General features: G+C 41.7%; 1 protein-coding gene across 1 annotated transcript in view; it reads left to right on the forward strand.

Annotated features, from left to right (window-relative positions):
- LOC119741954 (son of sevenless homolog 2-like) overlaps window positions 1-16,931 on the forward strand; it is a 47,838-nt gene extending 30,907 nt beyond the window's left edge. The window contains exons 14-28 of the mRNA XM_038217922.1: window positions 293-413; window positions 1,406-1,489; window positions 2,314-2,526; window positions 3,857-3,979; window positions 4,731-4,887; window positions 5,795-5,896; window positions 7,155-7,310; window positions 7,571-7,660; window positions 8,741-8,833; window positions 9,483-9,600; window positions 11,911-12,083; window positions 12,985-13,101; window positions 13,491-13,619; window positions 15,405-15,537; window positions 16,010-16,931. Of these exons, the coding sequence (XP_038073850.1) occupies window positions 293-413; window positions 1,406-1,489; window positions 2,314-2,526; window positions 3,857-3,979; window positions 4,731-4,887; window positions 5,795-5,896; window positions 7,155-7,310; window positions 7,571-7,660; window positions 8,741-8,833; window positions 9,483-9,600; window positions 11,911-12,083; window positions 12,985-13,101; window positions 13,491-13,619; window positions 15,405-15,537; window positions 16,010-16,881 (2,681 nt within the window). The 3' untranslated portion in view covers window positions 16,882-16,931. The remainder of the gene's footprint in view (window positions 1-292; window positions 414-1,405; window positions 1,490-2,313; window positions 2,527-3,856; window positions 3,980-4,730; window positions 4,888-5,794; window positions 5,897-7,154; window positions 7,311-7,570; window positions 7,661-8,740; window positions 8,834-9,482; window positions 9,601-11,910; window positions 12,084-12,984; window positions 13,102-13,490; window positions 13,620-15,404; window positions 15,538-16,009) is intronic.
- Window positions 16,932-18,714: the final 1,783 nt, after the last annotated feature.

Genomic DNA, 18,714 nt, shown 5'->3' on the forward strand with positions numbered 1-18,714 from the left:
ATCCAGTTTTCAAGACAATGATGATCACTGATGCATGATGTTATTTCTGATTTGATCTAATTTTTATATTGCGCCATGTGTGTCATTTATGGCGGATACCGGCGCGTTATAAATTGCCGTTATTATTATTATACTTCTCATTATTATGTTCAGTAAGATGTTGGTCCTTTTCCTGTTGCTACTGTGATGAGGATTACATGTATGATGATGATGCTGTTGCCTTTGCTTGTGATTGCTGCTGACGTGATGTGTGAATAAATATGTTTCTTGTGTTTTTTCCTGTCTTGTTTAGATTTAAAGTATGGATTTGAGATCAAGCTTAAGGAGCAACATCCCCCGATCATCTTTTTTGCCAAGAATCAGGAGGAGAAGACGAGTTGGATGGAGGCGCTCACAACGTTATGTTTAAGAAGGTAAGGAGCAACTTGAGCCATAAACTCCCACACATTTTGGGGCTCATTTCATGAAAGTTTGAACTGAAACTCGGTAAGCATAACCATTATTTGCTGAGCAAAAAATGGTTACCAGCCAAAGTGTCATTCAGTGTTTTTGTGACTGGTACTTGGCTGATTCATGCTTAGCGCAGAAACTTGCTAAACAAACTTATTTGCTAAGCTGATCCCTGAAATTGGGCCCTGGTTTGTTTTCGATTTTAAAGGGCCCATGCAATTTATTTTCTTTTATGCAATCCCTGGAAATGAACCTTTGTGTCCCATTTAACATTAATTAACCTTATTTTCAATAATAGTTTTGCCATTTTCAAGGGCGTCTTGGTGACTTTTTTGTTTTATGCTAATGCAAATTTCCATATTCATGAGCAAAACGGTGATGTTATTCCGGGCAGACACCTAAATGTTATGACTATTGCAGCACAAAAAGTTGCTAATTTTTTTGATATTTTGCCGTGGTAAATTTTCTTTTCTTTGGTGATTCATTGTTGTGTCAGTACATGGCAGGTTTTGTAAATAAAAATAAAGATATTTTGCCGTGGTAAATTTTCTTTTCTTTGGTGATTCATTGTTGTGTCAGTACATGGCAGGTTTTGTAAATAAAAAGGGTTTGAAAACATCGTTAATTATTCGTGCAATTTTGGTTTAACTTAAAGGAAGACTGTGTGAACGGTAAACGTTGAACGTAGGTTCCTTTTGTATAATTCGGGTTTCGTTTAAACATTTAAACATGTAAACATCACATAAACGTCACATCCTTCGCACAAAGTTTATAGTACATACGTGCATGTATAACTGCAGTGCAGTCCAGATTTCGGACACAGATTTTTGTTCGGAGCCGCTACAGCCTACCTGTATATTCCAATTTTTTCCCCATAGGCCAGTTATATTCCTAGGTTTGTTTCCTATTCCCAGTACTTCTCACAATTGTACCACATCTATCTCTTTCCATTCAGTACTATTGAGAGAATGTTAGATACGATATTGGCAGAGGAAGAGGCACAGCAGCCACTACGACTGCCTACAACAGAAGAATACAAGTAAGTCTCTAAAACTTACAAAGTTTCATTTTAGATTTTTTGAGGATTCATTGATTTTTAAAGTAAACAATATCTGAATGAAACAATATCTGAAAAAAAGTTTACACTTTTTACAGAGGCAGATTTCTTATAATTGAAGAGACATGTTGAAATTGTTTTAAGATATTCCTAAACTACAAGATCTTGGTCGTATATTGTGAAAACGGCGTTGAAAATAAAGCTCCAGTTAAGAAATAGCGGCCATTTACAGAAGAATGGTCAAAAACTAGTTTGTCCACATCTTTGCCAGTCATGTAGACCTAGTTACAATTATTGCAGTTCTTTGCGCATGCAGTGCTATTGTGTTGACCATATCTCATAGACTTGCGTGTGGACAAACTGGTTTATGACAATCTTTATTTAAACCATCACCATTTCTTAATGTTGGCCTTATTTTCAGCGCCATTTTCACCATATACCACAAAGATGCTGTAGTTTAAAAATATCTTGAAATAATTCAACATGTCTCCCAAATTCCAAGAAATTTACATCTGAAAAAAAGTGTATTTTTTTTTTTGGACCACCCTGTAATCTGCACCTGACATAAATAAACCACCATGAGAACTCTGCTGGTTCATATTTTTTCAAACTTTGAAGCCACTTGCAATAAAAGAATAAGGGATGTTATAGCTGCTATGTTTTTTCCCCCAGAACATTCCAAGTCCACCTCTGGTTAAGTCTCCTATGTTGTTTGTGTGTACATTGTACTCCAGTTGGAATACTGTTCAGTTTATACATTTCCCAGTAATGACTTCCATAAATTTCCAATTTTCTACCAAATGCAGATATGCAGAGGAGGACTCCCCAAATAATATTGTCTTTGAGGAAGGCCAGAAGTCCCGAGCTGGGGTACCGCTGATCAAGGGCGGTACCCTGCTCAAGCTGATAGAGAGGCTGACCTATCACAAGTACGCCGACCCCTCGTTTGTCCGGACCTTCCTGACCACCTACCGGTCGTTCTGTAAACCGCAAGAACTGCTGTCACTACTCATTGAGAGATATCCTTTGAACTGTCTCCAGAAAATTGGGACTTGAACGGAACAAGTTTTTGTCACGTTATCACAGGTCATCTAGTCTCCAGCCAGGTCACAAGCTATTCAAATGCACTGTGGTTGTTTATCTCCATGATATTTGTGACTTTACTGGTGCTTGACTCTGTGATTTAACTTGAGATGGACTTGTGATTTGACTTTTGATGGACTTGTGATTTGACTTGTGATTGATTTCACTGCATTTTTTTGTACATGTATATATCCAAATCAAATTACATGTACCAGTACCCTTAAGGGCATATAGGATTATTCGTGTTTCATGCATTTTGTTCATTTTCCACTCATAACAGCACTCAGAATCCAAAGAAGAATCTTCAGAATCTAACCTGGTGAAGTTTCAGCTTTCATGCAAATGATCCTATATGCCTTTAAGCTTGAACCTAGAGCCTCAACTAGGGACCCTTGCTGTCAGAATCCACCACTGCAGTGACCCCATACCAGCATCTTATTTCCTGCTCAATTTTAAAAGGAGGAGGTGCTTTTTCCCCCAAAATGTCCACTAGGTACATTTTCTAAGTTGGCCAAACACCCTTTCTTTTAAAGACTACCCCAAAATGCCGGTCAGATTCTCTAGCCTAGTGTCCTCCTTTTTACCAGAAACGAAGACCCCCCCCCCCCCGAAAAAATTGCTTACTGTATTATTGGACTTATAACATCCCAAAAGATGCATATCTTTTGGACTGAGTTTCATGACTGCTAATCACAATTCCACACTTACAAATCACCATTCTGTTCAAATAGTGCTAGCAAAAAAATCTATGCCTTCCCTGTAAGCACAGAATCTTTGTGATGGGATGCACGCATCCAAAATTCTTTGCTAACTCAATTATCAGTTGCTAATCTTAACTAAGCATGCAATTGGGTCATTCTATAAATTTGGGGCCCAAAGTGTAACATTTTTCCCGTCCCTGTTACCTTGGTACTTTGTAATTTGCCATTCAAGCATCATTAAAAGTGACTTCAAATGATTGTTTATTTGTTGGGTAGGTAGTTTGCTATTCATAATCACTTCTGGAGGATGACTGCATTAAGGAGTGCATCAGAATTAAACAATCATAGATGTCAGATGTAACAGGGACGGGTAAAAAAGTGGACCCCAAATTTATAGAATGACCCAATTTTCAGCTACAATTAGTGGATTTGTCGCTAGTGGTAAGCAGAACTATGAAATTGGGCCCGGTTACTCCTGGAAAATGGTTACTCCTTGAAAAGGGCGGTGGAGTGGGGTTTGGACATGACCTTTGACTTTGGTTTGCCTTGACTCTCGGGCTGTTACGTTTGAGATTCAAGATCCAGAACCGACCGAAGAGGACCGCCTCGCATTGGACAGAGGGGCCACCGTGGTCCGGGAAGACTTGAAGAGATTTCGCAAGGAATACGCACAACCTATACAGCTAAGGTAATAGTCTCACACTTTCAGTAGTCACTCTTCCCAAAATGCTTGGGCCATGAAAAGAACTTCTTGAATTTTGGGACAGCTGTGCAATGTACTTGGAATGAATTTTTATGTCTTGAATTCAATAATCGTATCGTGCTCTTTGAATGTTACATATTTAAATATTCATTTTGCAGATATTTATAAACGTGGTTATCAATACCATGAAATTCTGTGATGATGTTGAGTGAGAGACATTTGCACTTTTACCCTTACTCCCTAGGCATTTTTGCTAGGAAGTAACCTCAATCGTGCAAAATCCTCCAACTGCCTCCATGTAAAAATAGCATACAGCCTCAATCCTGCAAAATCCTCCGTTATTTCTTGAATGTGGTACTTGGAGGGGTGACCACTGACTTAATTCTGCAAAATCCCGACAATCACTGTCAATAACTTGAGGCAGAGCCTGTGACATCCTGGAGCAGTGCGGAGGATTTCAAGTAGAATCTAGGCCTAGATTTATACACGGCTGAGTATAAACAACACAAGGTCCGGCGCAAGACCTTGACACAGTGCATCCTCCAAAATCAGCCACACACTTTTGCCTTGTAACCTCAATCCTGCAAAATCCTCCATTTTGCAAAGAGCATTTGGGAGGATTTGGGAGGGTTAGGGTTAATGCTAATGACCAGGCAGAATGTCACAAATCAACAAGTAGTCAGAAAATGCTCTTATCAAATTTGCATTTGAATTATGTCTCGCGTTTGATCATCAGAGTCCTGAATGTGTTAAGACACTGGGTGGACCGTCACTTCTACGACTTTGAGCGCAACCCAGACCTACCCAAGAGACTTATGGAGTTCATCGACCAGGTCAAGGGCAAGGCCATGAGGAAGTGGGCGGAGTCAATCAAGAAGATTGTACAGAGGAGGGTAGGTCGTGAACCTAAACCAGTGTCAATCATAATCAAGCCAGAACATTTAAGACTAAGGTCGGGGAGCTGGTACTATCCAGTTGCTCCCAAGTGATGGTTGATCCCTTGCTCCTGATCGGGGAGGTTGGAGGTCGGCACTACGACACCTCTGATGGTCTGATGCAGCAGTAGTAGTTGTGCAGCAGTGGTGGTCATCTGTTATAAGTCTAATGTGGATGAGTTCTTCTGCACAACCATAACAGATTGGGGTTTAGATTTTCGTCGGGGTTTAGTGGGTGCCAATATATTAATTAAATAATATTTGAATAGCTTCTGTGTCTAACTTTGCCGAAAAGATAAGGTGTCTGTGACTAACTTTGCCAAAAAGGAAATACAAATTGACAAGCTTTTGTCTAGAAATAATAATATAATTTGGGCAGCTTTTTTGCCAGCAAAATATAAAGAAGGATTGTATTTATTTACAAGGAACAAAGAATAGATAAAAGGAACCACCTGGATTATCGACAAATATAAAAGTGGTAATGAAATGCGACATCACCATAGCTCACCTATTAGCTGTATACTACTGCCGAACCTGGTTCACTATGGCGACGAACTCACGGAACTAATTATTAAGGAAAATAAGAAGACTGGAATCACGAAGTATATGGATGTAAAGCCTATCTTGCTACCAGTGAAGCTAACACAGAACTGAGGGCCTGGTGTATGGAACCAATGGTCTTTATAAAGACAGGACGCGCTTGGCTACAACCGTTGCGTGTAAGTGCAGCTGCCTATATATAACAAAAGGAATTCCAGGGTACTACCAGGGCATGGCAGTAATGTTTCCTCCTTTGACCTGCTAACCAACTCTGTCATATCTCACTTGTCTACTTCTTTTCTTTTCTTTTCTTGATCTGTTACAGCAAGAGGCTGACCAGTGCATCCGTGAGATCACATTTGAGAAGGACCCACCCTTATTGGAATGGCACATCACAAAAATACCTCCTGAATTCGACCTCATGACGGTATTTTGCTTTCTATCTTTTTTGTAGATCAAAGCTGATACTAAGTTTTAAATCAGATTCTTGACTCTGCTGTACTCGGGAATCGACTCACTGTAGTGGCTGATTGTATTTTACTGACGGTCAATTCCAGGCATCCGCTTTGTCTTAAGATTGGCTGCACCAACATGAATTCAAAGATTAAGAAAATCTGGGAAAAACAAATGCTTAAAGGGAATGTACATCATTGGCTTTAGCTGTAATTTTCAGAAATGAACTATATGAGGGGTTAGTATAATAGATCAAATATTGTTACACTGACATGTTTGAGTTTGGTGTTTGAAAAGGTTGGGAAAAACCAAGACAAAAAAAAAATGTTCAAGTAGTCTGGTTCCCTGACTCCACAAAAGATAAAATGGATCAATTTATAGATGATGGAAAATTGTAAGGCAAGGGAACCAGTCTAGCTGGCCTGCACCCGTTCATGAACATGTAACCAATAGCAAACAAAATTTGGACTGAAAAAATGGTAAAATTTGGAGCAGTAGTTGAAAAATAGTTAAGTTTTTCCAACGCTGGTCGGCCGACCACTGTTGGAAATGTATACAAAAATACCATTTTCTTGAAAATGACTTCACACCAGGTGCCATAATTTTACAAGATGCTTGAGACTGTCATTTACCAACATCCTAGTAAGGTATTTCGTAAAAACTTGGTAGTTTTATTTTTCGATGTTTGCAAAATGTTGTATATTCCCTTTAATAGAGAGCTTTAAGAAAGCTTGCAGCCATTAAAAGAGCAAGCTGTATTGTGTTGTCCTTAAAAACATTGATTTGGGAACAAACTTTAGGTTGTAAAGAAGCATGTTCAAAGGAGTGATTGCACTTCTTAACGAGTTGGCAAGTGTATACATGCAAAAGTTTTGTGGTATTCTGGATGGATGACAGATAAACATGCAATGAGCGAAAAATATCTGTCTACGACCCGCTCGCAGCGAGCGAGGCCGTGAATATGAGGGTGATGGCTTCAACCCGCCTGGCATGAGGTCGAGTGAAAGTAACATGCCTCGTTCCAGTCTTGTCAAAATAATCCCTGCGTGAACTGGTAAATAAACTACAACGGTTCATCAGTTGATATTACTGAGGTTTTCCTGAATGTAATTTTTATTTAAACTTTGCCAAAGAAATTGTGAGTCGACTGAACGTAATTGTTTTGTGGTGTCGGAGGGAGTTGTGGAAATAAAATTTAAATTTTGTTGTTTTGTTTCCATTGGCGTCCGTAGTTACATCCCATTGAGATTGCTAGGCAGTTGACGATACTGGAGGCTGATTTGTTCCGGGCTGTCCAACCCTCTGAGCTGGTCGGTACCGTCTGGACAAAGAAGGATAAAAACACCACCTCACCTAACCTACTCAAGATGATCCACCACTCCAACATGGTAACAGCCCTCGTTATTCATCATCACATCAGACAGGGGCGTTGGCACAATCATCATTCAAGCCGAAACACCGACTCTTAAGTCCCACCTTGTGGTTTTATAACGTAGCGCTCAAACTACTATCCTGAAACCTCAGTATTATATTCACATCTATCCATAGCCAAACAACATAAAAATGCATCCGGTATTTTCTGTTTATTTTGTAGGATCCATTTATTTTGTTTTTACACATGTGTTTGTTTTTTCTTTTCCTCCAAAAGCTTATTCTGTGGTTGGAGAAGTGCATCGTAGAGGCTGACAATTTTGAGGAGCGTATTGCTGTCTTGTCCAGAATAATAGAAATAATGATGGTGAGTAGCAAGAAGCCAGTTTAGTATTTCAACTGCTCATGCGCACAATGAAACCCACTAGGCCCTTTTGGCTAGGAACCATCCTCAATCCTGCTAAATCCTCCAATTGCCACCATGTAAACATTGGATTCAGCCTTCATTCTCCAAAATCATCCGTTATTTCTTAATTTTGTTCAGTGGAGGGGTGACCATTGCCGCATTCCTCCAAAATCATCCTCCATTAACTGCTATGGGTGGAGTCAGTACCAATGCCATTTAGAAGCAGTGCGGATGATATCGAGCATATTGCAGGGTTCCATTATGCATGGCTGAGCATAAGGAATGCTGGGTACAGCAGGAACTCGACCCATTGCCTCCTCCAAAATCAACTGACACATTTTGCCATTCATCCTCAATCCTCAAAAATCCTCCAAAACTGCAATGAGGATTTTGGAGGATTGAGGTGGGTCAGGGTTAGGGGTCATTCGGGATAATAGAATGATCGAAGGCACATGAACGCGCATGAACGCTTGGGAGTTTTTATACAGGCATGCAACTTTTCCTCGGATCAGCTGATTTCCTCTTTTTTCACTTCCAATGTGTGCCATTGAAAATAGAAAAACACTGTACAAAGTCTGGGAAACATTTGAATTTCCTCTTTTTTTTGTGATTTCCCAGTTGCATGCCTGTTTATATTTCAATAGAAACAAAGCGTGCACAAAGTACACACTAAATACCTGCAGTGTCTTTGTGTGTGCGCGTCAACTGCAAGGCAGCAGTGATGTTGAAGTGTCCGCCGTATCTCTCTCTTTGTGCCCATTACGGCATTGATGTGCTCGCCCTCATGTGATAGAGTTACATTAGGTAAACAGTCCCCTTTGTTTCTAATTTATGCGCAAACAATATGGCGTGCACAGTGTAAAATATCAACTAACATGTTCCAAACTGCTTATAACTGAGAAATGAAGTTGCCGTTAAAAAGTTAAGACGAGATTGCACATTACAGGATTTGGCCCACGGCCTACATGTTCTCATATTTACTTTGTTAAGAGAGACATGACTTTGTGATTGAAAGCTCACTTTTGATTCCATAATTTGCAGGTGTTTCAAGAATTGAATAACTTCAATGGCGTGCTGGAAGTCGTCAGCGCATTGAACTCCTCGGCTATACACAGACTAGAGCACACATTCAGGGTGAGTCGGCCTGTCAGTTCTATTGATTAAAGGCACATAGGATCATTTGCTATCATTCTCAAGAAAGAGGAACTTTGTATCAGTACTATAATAATAATAATAAGGGAATAACAGAGTGAGGACCTGGTCTTCAGTACTATAATAATAATAAGGGAATAACAGAGTGAGGACCTGGTCTTCACTGCGGGGTTGAGGGAAGGCCTCTTAAATAGACCGAGCCGAAGGCAACTAGCTTGACTAGGCTTGTCTTCACTTGTTAAAAAGGAAAAACCATTTAGTTATGAAATTAAAGAAAAGTATAAGGCAAAAAAAAAAAAAATACTCGGTCTCTGGTCAGCGCGCGCGTCGATTTTAATCATGCGCGCCAACCTTTTTTTTTTCTTAAAATTAACATGGAAGCTACAACAGCGCCCTCTATTGCCGCACCTACTCAAATTTTTGTACCAAGGAGCACCAAGGAATGGGGAAATTGCACCAAGGCATTTTTTTGTGGGCCTAATATCATTTTTTTATAACACTAACTTGTGGAAAGTCTTTTTGAAATTGTCACTCTGTTCAGTTATAGCATTCCTTTGAATTACTTTGGTGTTACTTGCACAGTTTCAAGTCGAATTTGCATAGTAAAACTGTATCATTTATATATTTGCAGGAGTTATCTCCCAGGAAGAAACAGGCCTTGGAAGAGGCCAAGGAACTCTCCGGAGACCATTACAAGAAGTACACAGAGAAGCTACGGTCTATTAATCCTCCCTGTGTACCATTTGTAGGTGGGTACCGGGCTCAGGCACATTGTTATATCAAATGGACCTTACAAATATCTGATTAAGACCCTTTCACACTATCCAAAATATGAAGATCCTGGGCAAATCCAGAGATTTCTGGAACCGCTTTCACTCTAACAAGAATCCAACATGGCATCTACTCGGGTCCTGTGCTGTAAATGGATTGAGAGGCTGTAGTCGGGTAGAAAATCCCAAATTTACCGCCACCCAGTTTAGATACTGGTGGAAGCATATGCCTTGTTTAAAGCTATAGTCCATCATTTGCAGCCATCTGAAAAAGTAACTGGCGTATTATTGTTGAAAAACATACTTGGTTGAAAGATAGCAAGTGGACTAAACTCCCTGTGAAATTAATCTTTCTGGCAAGCTATCATTTTGAAGTAATCAACGAAAGAAGGCCTTTCTAACGGTGCGTCTTAAGACGCACCGTAGGAAAATTTAAATTAGTAGTTCGTTTTGTTATTCTGTGCAGCGTGCGCAAGCATTGGCACGACGCAAGGGCGCCCGCGGTTGCTATAATTCGTCGGATCAGTGCGCGACATCGCGTATAGCTGCAGTTCAAAACATGATTCAGCAACGTTTGATTTAAAATTGAGATCCTAGAATGCTGTTTTTCTCGGAATATGCAGCTGAAGCTGAGCTGAAACTTCATTAGGTTAGTTGTTCAGTATCCTTCATTAGATTTTGAACAATTTTGTTGCTTCAAACGAACAAAATGCACAAATTACAAATGATGGACTATATCTTTAACCGTGTCCAATTGGACCTGGATTCACACTACGATGACCTGTGTTGATTTTAAAAACGGATGTGCAAGACAACAGTAGGAAAAGGCCGTTAGTCTCTGGTCTTTAGCTTCAGGAGGTCTTAGACCCCTGATGTTCTGGACTGGTACAATCTAGGTTCAAGTTCTGGGCCAGGAACATTAAATTCTTTAGTACGAAGCCAGAATTGAGAATCGTTCCATGTGTTTGGGCATTAGAAGTAAACTGCGTTATGAATAGGCTTGGGCGATATTTCAATAATACCGTGTAGTGACAACATTTGTTTGATACCAAACAATACCGAATGATCCTGATTTTGTCAAAATACTGGAAGAAAAAGATGACCTCCATATGGAATTTCATTATCACAATTTTCCCTATTAAAAAAATGTGGCAAGATGTGTGCAAAATAAAAGCCCTTTAAAAGGTGATCGAAACAACTTGGCAAGATCTACACCACAATGTACATGTTTATGGATGATTGTTTAAATTCCTTGTGGTCGCGGTATCTAGATCAGGTGAAAATTGTGCCTACTAGTCATCCAGCCAGGCCTTTGAAGATCTGCTCATGCTCATGGGCGTCGCCAGGATTTTTTTTAGAGGGGGGCAAAAATTTTTTTTGACAAAAAATGCTTGTATTTCTCAACACATTCTCGATTTATCAGTTTTAGAGGGGGGCAGGGACAGTTGCCCCCCCCCCCCCCCCCCCACTCATTAAATTTACACCACTTTGTCTTCGCGCCTCTTTTTCTTTTTTCTTTTTTTTTCTTTTTTTTTCTTCCTATTTCTTTTCTTTTTTTTTTGCTTTTCCAGGGGGGGGCAAGTGCCCCCCCTTGCCCCCCCCTCGCGACGCCCATGCTCATGCTGCCTGTTTGCAGTTTTCCAACCACAAAGTGTCTTATTGTACTTTGATGACATAAAAGTCCGCCCAGAAAAGTACCGTCCCTGAAAGCGTCATATTTTTGTGGCGGTACACCATGGACTTTTGAAAATCTAATACCGCACAAGTCTAATTATGAATCACTCCTATAGCTAGAGTATTATTGCTAAATCCTAACCTTCCCAAATCCTCTTTGCAAAATGGAGGATTTTGCATGATGGAGGTTATGATAAAAGTGTGTGGCCGATTTGGGGGATGCACTGTAACAAGGTCTTAGGCTGGACCTTGTGTTGTTTATGCTCAGCCGTGCATAAATTTAGGTCTAGATTATACTTAAGATCCTCTGTACTGCTCCAGGATGTCACTGGCTCTGCCTCAATATATTGACAGTGATTGCTGGAGGATTTTGCAGGATTCAGGCAGTGGTCACCCCTCCAAGGACTACAATCAAGAAATAAAGGAGGATTTGGGAGAATTGAGGCTGTATGCAATTTGGACATTTGAAGGATTTAGCAGTATTGAGGTTGTATCCTAGCAAAAATGCCTAGGGATTTAGGGTTAAATAATTCATGATAGTTTGTGTGAGTTTTTAAACCAAACTCTTTTTAACCATTACTTGGACTTCTTTCCTCCCCCTATCCCTCTCTTTAGGCATGTACCTGTCCAACATCCTCTTCACTGAGCAGGGTAACCCAGACTTCCTACACTCAGAGGTGGAGGGCCTGATCAACTTCAGCAAGCGGCGGAAGGTGGCGGAAATCACCGGGGAGATCCAACAGTACCAGAACCAGCCCTACTGTCTGCAGAGCGACAAGGGAATTAAGGTCAGTAATTTTAAAAGATGGACCCTCTCCGCCGAGCTAAAACAAAAACTTGATGCCTTCGACACAAAGGCCCTCCACCATATCAAGGGTATTAATTGGCAGGATTTTGTGAGTAACAAAGACCTCCGTCTTCTCATCAATCAACCTCCGGTCTTGCATCTCATGTCTTCGGCTGCTTGGGCATGTTGCTCGGGCCGATCCACCAATGGAACCTGCCCTTCTGCTGAAGGAGCCTGTCCCCAACTGGCTCCATCCAAGGGGTCGCCCCCGTTTGCGTTGGACGGACAACTTGGAGGGAGACCTCGGGGCAGTGGGGCTGAATCTGTCAGCCAGTTGGAGACTTACCAAGAACCGGCTGGACTGGAAACTGTGCTCTGATACCACTTTTTTCCTCAGAATCACAAGCCCTTTTAGAGTTTGTTGCTTCACATGGTTTATTCACAAACTTCACCCAAGGTTTTCTCTCCACAGTACAAGGCCCAAGTCAAATACATGTATACGGTCTTAAGTTGAATGTTTTTTTGGTTTTTGCTGTTGGTATTTTTTGCAATTGGTTTTGTTTTGCCAAAATTGCTGTGTTGTGTATGTGTGTAATGTGTGATATATTTTTGTACAACCCAAAAGTTGTTACAATCGATAACGAAGTTTCACATGGTGTTACTTGTACTCAATGATTTGGCAACCACAACAGCAAAACTGATTTGTGCTACGTGATACTTGCAAGAATCATAAAGATGTATGCCAGGATTCATGCCAGGATTGGCCTGTTCTAGTTGAAAACAAGTGGGATGCTTGAAAAATGTGGGGAAAAAGGAATAAAAAAAAGTTGATGAATGCAGGAGTGTTAAATTTCATTGGCTTGGTTCTGAAGTCATACCTGCATGTGATTTGAATTTTTCAGAGATTCTTTGAAAACTTGGACCCCATGGAGGACCAGTCGGAGAAGGAGTTCAACGATTACTTGTACGAGAAATCCTTGGAGATTGAACCCAGAAATTGCAAGCAACCACCGAAATTTGTAAGTACAAGTCCCTGTGTAAACCAACGAATCCTGGTTTTTTTTTTTAATTTAAGAAAGGGATTTACCAATCAGTTACCAATAAAACTGCACAGAATCTACCGGTGAAGTTGTTTGGCATGGTACAGAAAAACCAGCCTCCTTCAGGGAACCATGAAGCTTTGTATTTTGAATGCTCAACATAATGAAAAGTCACCGCGGGATACTAGTTTTCCTAAACCACTTGAAGCAGTCAACATTTGTCTACTATTGACCATCAAAGAAAGAGTACTAACCACTTCCTGAAAATTACAGAAGTCTGGAATGTAGGCGGGTTTTAGCAGTACCTTCTGCCTTGTTGAATGCCTTCTTTTAAACAATACTTTTATCTTTTTATTTTCCCTCTGCAGCCTCGCAAGTTTGAGTATTCGTTGAAGTCGCCGGGGATCAAGCCCTCTGCTAGTCGCCACATAGCCGGTACCCTGAGGGGTCAAAGCGGAGGGTCCAGTATGGAACTGAGGTCACCGCTATTCTCAACGGTACCCTGCCTCAAAGTCTTGCTTTCTTGTTCCTCTTTTGTTTTTTGGCCACTCTGTCTAATTTGCAATTAAAAGTTGCCAAATTCAAAACCGCTCACAATATCTCAAAATTTGAACGCCAGAAAGCATCATGTGTATATCATTTGGAGCTTTCACCATGCTTTGTGTCTTGTTTTAAATGTTCTCACCAATTCTGTGACAGTTTTTGAATAACTTTGAGTGTTTTTGCAGACCGCATGTAGAAATTTCAGTATAGGTGATAACCATATTTTTGTTCAAGAAACACAATTTCGTTGTTAGTGTTATCAGAGTAAACCGTATTTCCTTGGCCTTTAAGCTGATTTCTTCTGAGGCTTTCCTTGCCAAATCGACTCAATTTGTTATTAGGTTGTCACTGTATTTGATGAATATTGACTTCCTTAGTACACTTAGGGAAGAACTCCACCCTTAGTTAAAAGCTCACTGAGTAACAAAATGTGCTATTTCAAAACATTTAATCCCCTATTTTGCAAAATGGAAGTATAGTAAAGGCAGTATGAGGTGGGAAAACCTAAAAAGCTTGTGTGAGGTTTGCCATGTAACAAAAGAACAGACAAACATGTACTCTGAACAATGACAAACCAAACATTTATAAAGTTAGGAACAAGGAGCTAGTTGATACTACACTTTGACTGGCATAGATAAGATCATCAGGATCTCATTTTTGTACGCTGTTTGTTTCTTATGTAACCTCAGCTTATTTACCGTCTGACTCTGAGTTTTGCAAAATCCATTTAACAAGTACAACCCCTAAGGGCAAAAAAAAAAGTCTCCGGTTTCTAGTATGGAGCTTGCCCCAAAAGTGGTGCAGCGACGCGTTTTTTTTTTTTTTACTTTTTTTCTTCTTCAAATGTCGGCTGATGACTGCACATGGTGCCCGACTAAATTTGGTGCAAAATATATGGGAGTCTAGGGAGGCCACATAAAGCTTATACTTGATCTAAAAACACGTTAAAATTGTGCAGCAGCAGGATACCAGTCAAACCAGTGAGTTTGGCAGTTTTGAGACATCATCTTACATTGAAAATTTTTTTTTCATTTTGCCGACGTGCATGGCAATGACGACGCGCGCGTATACCAGAAACCGGAGACTTTTTTTTTTTGGCCTAAGGGCCCGTCTCAAATCATATCCAGGACGAGTTCCTGACACGTTGCAGGGTTCTGAACAACTTCCCCGCAACGGAGTTATCAGTATTGATGAGTCAAGTGTGAATATTTCCCAGGAACATGTCGGACAAATGCAGATCGTGTTCCGGACAAAGTGAATAAATGTGGAGTGCTGTGGCCTCGTGGTTAAGGGCAATAATTCTTGGGCAAGGCACTTTGTCACCCATTGCTTCTCTCCACCCAGGAGTAAATGGGTGCCTGCGAGGGCAGAGATGGTTCTTGTGATTGAATTAGCTTCCTTGCGCCTAACAGGCTGCATCGAGCTGTATACACCCCAGGGAGCTGAGATGGTATTTGGAATGTTTCATGTGCCCGATGAGCAGGGTAATAATGATGTAGCGCCTTGAGCACCAGTCCTGGTGGATACGTGCGCTTTATAAATATCCACTATTATTATTATTATTATTATCTACCCGCAACTTGTCAGGAACTTTTTCTGGATATAAATTTAACCGGGTCCTAATGTAATCACAAACCAACTTACTTACCGGTAATACTTGTGCACAGTGTTTGATCACCAGGTGTACACTCTTGCAGTAACGATGATTTACCTACTGTCATTTGTATTCACTTTGGCAGAGAACAACAGATGAGGAGTCTATCACCTCCCCCAAGGCAATGAGTGGGACTCCGCCCTCCCCACACACCCCCACCACTCCCTCTAGTAGCTCCGTCTTCAATGACAACAGTGTTTTTGCTAATGTGGAGATAGGTAAGGACTCGCCAACTACTGGGGAGTGTGGCCTAGTGGCTAGGGTTTGTGACTCATGATCAGAGGGTCAGGGGTTCGAATCCAGCTGCTGGCCATATGTTGTGTCCTTGGGCAAGCCACGTGTTTATTGCAGTCAGTAAATCATGTTTGCTGTCAAAATTCACTGATGAGAGGTGATAATCTGTGTTGAGTCAGTGGTGACAATATCAGTGCTCAACTACAGACTTTTTCACCAGTGTCTGTGGTTACAATCCACTCAGTTTCAGTAATGCCAGTGAAAAACATTACACAAATTTAGTTTCAATTCTATGGGGATAGTAATGTCATTGCAGTGCATTGTACCAACCATTATAATCTTATAAGCTTCCTAGAAAACAAATGGCAGGCAAATTGGTCAGTCATGACTTGCCGTGACCTATGCCACTCATTTGCAACTGAACTGATCCCTGTTTTATTGCTGGTGTTTTGCCAGGTTGCAGCGGCCAAGATGACGAGGAGCTTCCTCCCCCAGTCCCACCCAGGATGAGGATAGGCAGCAACTCCCCGACTAGACCCTCAGATGTCTCAGAGCCGCCCCTCCTGCCACCCAAGACTAAGCCTCCACTGCCCCCACGCCGGAACTCTGCCCACCACCCTCCCAGTTACCTGTCCCAGCACAGCTCGCCTGCAACTCACTACACTGGGGGTGCTGCCGCGGCCTCCTCCGCATCAACTCAGCCTTACCCTTCGGCCCAGACCAGCCAGCCAGACATGAACGGCAGCATCCCTGCCGTGCCACCTAGAATCCACCGTAAGAGTCCGTCCTTCCCTCAAGACCACCACATACGCCGTACGGCCTCGGTCAGCACCCCGCCCTCCTGCTCGTCACCCAATGCGTTCTCGCACCGCCGGGAGGTGCCGTCGCCGGTGCCCCACCCGACCCAGTTTGAGTCCCCCTGGGTGCCCAAAGTCAAGAGGCCCTCAACCCCCACTCTCAACCAGTCCTTTCACTTGCAATTTGCAAACTTGAGTTGTTCTTCCACCATGCCGAATCCAATGCAACAGCAGCAGCAGCAGCAACAGCAAAAGTTCTATCAGCAGCAGCAGCTGTACCAGCAGCAAACTTTTCAGCAGCAGCAACACCCCCACCACCATCACCACCTCCATCAGCAGCAACAACAACAACAGCAGCTGCAGCTGCCGCATCAACAAACACTAGCAAACCAGCACTTTGTTGAGACGCAGCAATATCAACCATCAGTACCAAACAGAGTCTCTCTGAGTGCGCCCCCGGTCCCTCTCAGACCCCACGAGCAGCAGAACTCCCAACCTAAGGGCCACTCCGTACCCACAGAACAAGTCTAATTGCTCCATCCCATTGACAGTACAACTGAGGTTTTTTTGTTAAAATATGTCTTAATTATTTAATTCCAGTATATATCTGTGAATCTGATTAATGCCGTAATTGAGAATGACGCAGGTGACATCGCTTCATATACTAACTCCATGTACTTACTCCGAACAACATCAGAGAATGCCTCTGAAGAAGTCCACTTGAAACTCTCTGCAGCGGTTGGAAATGTAGAACAATCCGCATCGTCGTCATGAATCACGGGAAGGAAGTGTTAACATGTGAATCACCAAGGTACAAGTTGCAGGATTCTCCTCTGTGCTGCATTAGTCTCTTTATTGTCCTGACAACCCGACAGCAGTCTAACCTGACTTGAATTGAAACCTGCCCCATGAGGCATAACTTGCAGGATTTGGAAAGCTCTGAGATATGTACGGCTGACCTGACAATAGGAAGCCTCGACAACAGCTGCTAAAAGCACCAACGTGTGGTGTTTGTGCTGCACTCAACCAGTTGATAGTGCTGCACACTCTTAGCAGACCTCCACTTTAAGGTGACAACCATTGGGTCCTGCCAACTACTAGGCTACTGTTTATGTAGGCTGATCACATGCTCGCATCTTGCATCCAGGGGGTCAACGAGAACCAGTGTCGGAAGGGTAAATATTTGTATCTTTCCATGGTGGGAATCCATTGCATTGGACGTTGGTGCCATGTCTCCCTTCAGTGTGCATGTGTGGTTCTGGTTAAACAACCAGATGCTTTGATGCTCAGTTTGTCTTCAGGAAACTGCGAGATCCTTCAAGGGGAGTCAAACACATATAATTCACAGTTGATATCGGCGATACTACCTGAGGCTGCCAGACGTGGCAATGTTTCATCCCCTTGGCGTTGAGGTTGGATCAAAGAAACAAATTAAATGGTTTAGAACGCGGAATTGCAAAGTATTGGCAATTACACAAATGCGCATAATTATTATTAGTTTAGGACCATTCTGGTACGGGTCTTTACTCAGCTGAAGACCAGACCAGTGTTGTCACGTGAATAAGCACTATGGTACGACTATGGATTGGCAGAATCTCTTTTAGATGTAAATCAATGATCTATCATGTAACCAGCCTTTGCAAAGTTAGTCTAAGAGTAGGAATTGTTTGCCTGAATTTTACCAAGTCCTGCAGATCAAGTGACACAGGGTACACTGTATAAACGAATACGACTTTTTTTTTACTCCAGGACACTGTAGCAGTTTTTTTCGTCTGTACTGAGTATTTGCCACTGTAATTGCATTCCTCTTGAAAATTGCTAGTCGTATGAATGTGGATGCTTTGGTTATTTTATAAATATGTCTGAATAGAGAATAGGGTCTAAATCCATGATACCATGTGCTGTCTGTCAATTTGGGGTGTTACAGTGGTCAGACGACTGCAAACGGCCATCACTTGAGCTTGCTGGATTTTCCATGCCCTGCGGCAAGGCCGGCCAGACTCACTATAAGATTGTATTACACAAACATGGTTCTTGTCAGAGGGCTGGTGTCTGGCTAGGTTTTCAGAGACAGTAGGGCAACCCAGGCAAAAGGGGCACTGACCAACTTATTTTTGAATGAGGAACATGTGAAATATGAAATTTGTAACCAAAAAATGTCGCAGCAATTAAAAAAATTAAGCAAACCAGACTTGATTTTAGAACACAATCACTCAGTGGAGGGTTTTGATTGGACAAATCAACTCTTCCAAACAGCTCCCCTTTTTAACGATGTGAAGGCACTGTGCCATGCTGAAGACCTTGCTCTAGTGATTGCTAGAACTCAGTTGCTAGTTCAACTATTCGCAGATGAAAATAATTTTA

Source organism: Patiria miniata, unplaced genomic scaffold (assembly GCF_015706575.1).
Source record: "Patiria miniata isolate m_02_andy unplaced genomic scaffold, ASM1570657v1 HiC_scaffold_5, whole genome shotgun sequence".
NCBI lineage: Eukaryota > Metazoa > Echinodermata > Asteroidea > Valvatida > Asterinidae > Patiria > Patiria miniata.